General features: G+C 46.2%; 1 protein-coding gene across 1 annotated transcript in view; it reads left to right on the top strand.

The window, feature by feature from the left end:
* Nucleotides 1–481: 481 nt before the first annotated feature.
* LOC121847555 (caspase-6-like) overlaps nucleotides 482–4,122 on the top strand; it is an 8,528-nt gene continuing 4,887 nt past the window's right edge. Inside the window, exons 1-4 of the mRNA XM_042329300.1 lie at nucleotides 482–513; nucleotides 2,148–2,297; nucleotides 3,026–3,102; nucleotides 3,319–3,494. Of these exons, the coding sequence (XP_042185234.1) occupies nucleotides 482–513; nucleotides 2,148–2,297; nucleotides 3,026–3,102; nucleotides 3,319–3,494 (435 nt within the window). The remainder of the gene's footprint in view (nucleotides 514–2,147; nucleotides 2,298–3,025; nucleotides 3,103–3,318; nucleotides 3,495–4,122) is intronic.

Here is a 4,122-nt window from a genome sequence, read left to right as displayed (position 1 = left end):
ATTATTCATTACCGCTACAGGTGACAAGGACATTCTACTACCACTATGACATTATTCATTACCGCTACAGGTGACAAGGACATTTTACTACCGCTATGACATTATTCATTACCGCTACAGGCGACATTCTACTACCGCTATGACATTATTCATTACCGCTACAGGCGACAAGGACATTCTACTACCGCTATGACATTATTCATTACCGCTACAGGCGACAAGGACATTCTACTACCGCTATGACATTATTCATTACCGCTACAGGTGACAAGGACATTTTACTACCGCTATGACATTATTCATTACCGCTACAGGTGACAGGGACATTCTACTACTTGACATTATTGATGCAGTTCTGTTTACATGGTTTACAATAATTGTCAATAATGATTGATAATAATTATATTTATCCTGTTAATACTGAAACCATTATAGATTTGAAAATTGTAAATCATTTTTATTCCAGCCCTGATAGAGAGCTATGCTGAGCCTGATGTCTATGGGTAAGAATCTGTAAGGTAAGACTCTTGTGTTGTGTGAATCTGGTAGACTAGAACCATGTTTACAGTTCACTGTTCCAGTCTAGGTATATAAAGGTTATATATATAAAGGTATTCGGAAAGCATTGAAACCCCTTGACTTTTTCCACATTTTGTTTCAGCCTTATTCCATTATAAAAAATAAAAATAAAATCCTTATCAATCTACACAATACCCCATAATGACAGAGTTCAGGTGCGTCCTGTTTCCATTGATCATCCTTGAGATGTTTCTACAACTTGGAGTCAACTTGTGTTAAATTCAATTGATTGGACATGATTTGGAAAGGCACACACCTGTCTATATAAAGTCCCACAGTTGACAGTGCATGTCAGAGCAAAAACCAAGCCATGAGGTCGAAGGAATTGTCCGTAGAGCTCCAAGACGGGATTGTATCGAGTCACAGATCTGGGGAAGGGTACCAAAACATTTCTGCAGTACTGAAGGTCTCCAAGGACACAGTGGCCTCCATCATTCTTAAATGGAGGAAGTTTGGAACCACCAAGACTCTTCCTAGAGCTGGCCGCCCGGCCAAACTGAGCAAGGAAGGTGAGGTGACCAATAACCCGATGGTCACTCTGACAGAGCTCCAGAGTTCCTCTGTGGAGATGGGAGAACCTTCCAGAAGGACAACCATCTCTGCAGCACTCAACCAATCAGGTCTTTATGGTAGAGTGGCCAGACAGAAGCCACTCCTCAGTAAAAGGCACATGACAGCCTGCTTGGAGATTGCCAAAAGGCACCTAAAGGAGTCAGACCATGAGAAACAAGATTATCTGGTCTGATGAAATCAAGATTGAACTCTTTAGCTTGAATGGCAAGCATCACGTCTGGAGGAAACCTGGCACCATCCCTACGGTGAAGCATGGTGGTGGCAGCATCATGCTGTGGGATGTTTTTCAGCGGCAGGGGACCGGGAGACTAGTCAGGATCGAGGGAAAGATGAACGGAGCAAAGTACAGAGAGATCCTTGATGAAAACCTGCTCCAGAGCTTTCAGGACCTCAGACTGGGGTAAAGGTTCACCTTCCAACAGGACAACGACCTTAAGCACACAGCCAAGGCAATGCAGGAGTGGCTTCGGGACAAGTCTCTGAATGTCCTTGAGTGGCCCAGCCAGAGCCCGGACTTGAACCCGATTGAACATCTCTGGAGAGACCTGAAAATAGCTGTGCAGCGATGCTCCCCATCCAACCTCACAGAGCTTGAGAGGATCTGCAGATACTGGAAGAAATTCCACAAATACAGGTGTGTCAAGCTTGTAGCGTCCTACCCAAGAAGACTCGATGCTGTAATCGCTGCCAAAGGTGTTTCAACAAAGTATTGAGTATAGGGTCTGAATACTTATGTAAATGTAATATTTCAGTTCTTTTTTAAATACATTTTTTTTAAATGTCTAAACCTGTTTGTTATTATGTGTAGATTGATGAGGGGGAAAACATATTTAATCGATTTTAGAATAAGGCTGTGACGTATCAAAATGTGGAAAAAGTTATGGGGTCTCGATACTTTCAGAATGCACTATATAGGATTATCTCACACCTCCCCCTTCTCTCACACCTCCCCCTTATCTCTCTCTCTCTCTTTACATTCTCACTTCCCCCCGTAGTATTGAGGTGTCAGACCCGGGGGAGGAGTATGTGATGTCATACAACCTAAGGGGGCTGGCCCTCATCTTCAACCAGGAATACTTCTCGCCAGAGCTCCGCCTCCCTCATCGCCATGGTACCAAAGCTGACAAGAACAACCTCTTGCGACGGTACACACACAGATTCACACAGAGTCACACACACAGAGTCACACACACACACAGAGTCACACACACACACACAGAGTCACACACACACACACAGAGTCACACACACACACACACAGAGTCACACACACACACAGAGTCACACACACAGAGTCACACACACACACACAGAGTCACACACACACACACAGAGTCACACACACAGAGTCACACACACACACAGAGTCACACACACAGAGTCACACACACACACAGAGTCACACACACACAATCACACAGACAGATGGACGGACGCACCCACACACACAGAGTCACACAGACAGATGGACGGACGCACCCACACACAGAGTCACACAGACAGATGGACGGACGCACCCACACACAGAGTCACACAGACAGATGGACAGACGCACCCACACACACAGAGTCACACAGACAGATGGACGGACGCACCCACACACACAGAGTCACACAGACAGATGGACGGACGCACCCACACACAGAGTCACACAGACAGATGGACGGACGCACCCACACACAGAGTCACACACACAGAGTCACACAAAAGGACGAACAGACAGACAGATTCACACACACAGATGGACGGACGCACCCACACACAGAGTCACACAAAAGGACGAACAGACAGACAGATGGACGGACGCACCCACACACACATTTGTCTGTTGTGTTTCTGTCTTTAACGTGTGTGTGTGTGTGTGTTTTCCCAGACTAGAGGAGCTAAGTTTTGCTGTGAGGCCATATGACAACCTGAACAGACAGGAGGTCCTGGCTGTCATAAACGATGGTAAACCACAACAAAAACATTTTGATCTGGATTTAATGATGTGAAAGTACTGTCCCCAGAGGACAGGGTAATGTGTAGAATAAATTCAGTCTGTACTTTTCTCTCTCACACACACACACACTCACACACACACACACACACACACACACACACACACACACACACACACACACACACACACACACACACACACACACACACTCTCTCTCTCTCCAGCTGTGAACTGGAGCCATACGGAGGCAGATTGTTTCCTGTGTGTGTTTCTGAGCCACGGGGAGAATGAGTGCGTGTTCGCTAGAGACGGCAAACTCTCCATCCGAGACTTGACACACACCTTCAAAGGAGACCGCTGTCCTAGTCTGGTGTGCAAGCCCAAGATCTTCATCTTCCAGGTAGGAGTGTGTGTGTGTATGGTGGGTAAACATGTTTGTGTGTTTCAGGCGTGTAGATATGCTAACCCAGTGTGTTTAGTGCAGCAGCTACTCTACCTGGGGTCCGTTGACATGTAGCAGCTACTCTTCCTGGGGTCCATTAACATGTAGCAGCTACTCTTCCTGGGGTCCATTAACATGTAGCAGCTACTCTACCTGGGGTCCATTAACTACTGAACATGTAGCAGCTACTCTTCCTGGGGTTCATTAACTACTGAACATGTAGCAGCTACTCTTCCTGGGGTCCATTAACTACTGAACATGTAGCAGCTACTCTTCCTGGGGTCCATTAACTACTGAACATGTAGCAGCTACTCTACCTGGGGTCCATTAACATGTAGCAGCTACTCTTCCTGGGGTCCATTAACATATAGCAGCTACTCTTCCTGGGGTCCATTAACTACTGAACATGTAGCAGCTACTCTTCCTGGGGTCCATTAACATGTAGCAGCTACTCTTCCTGGGGTCCATTAACTACTGAACATGTAGCAGCTACTCTTCCTGGGGTCCATTAACATGTAGCAGCTACTCTACCTGGGGTCCATTAACATGTAGCAGCTACTCTTCCTGGGGTCCATTAACATGTAGC

Source organism: Oncorhynchus tshawytscha, linkage group LG10 (genome assembly GCF_018296145.1).
Source record: "Oncorhynchus tshawytscha isolate Ot180627B linkage group LG10, Otsh_v2.0, whole genome shotgun sequence".
Classification (NCBI taxonomy): domain Eukaryota; kingdom Metazoa; phylum Chordata; class Actinopteri; order Salmoniformes; family Salmonidae; genus Oncorhynchus; species Oncorhynchus tshawytscha.
The sequence above is the reverse complement of the archived record's forward strand: the minus strand, read 5'-3'. Positions and strand labels throughout refer to the sequence as shown.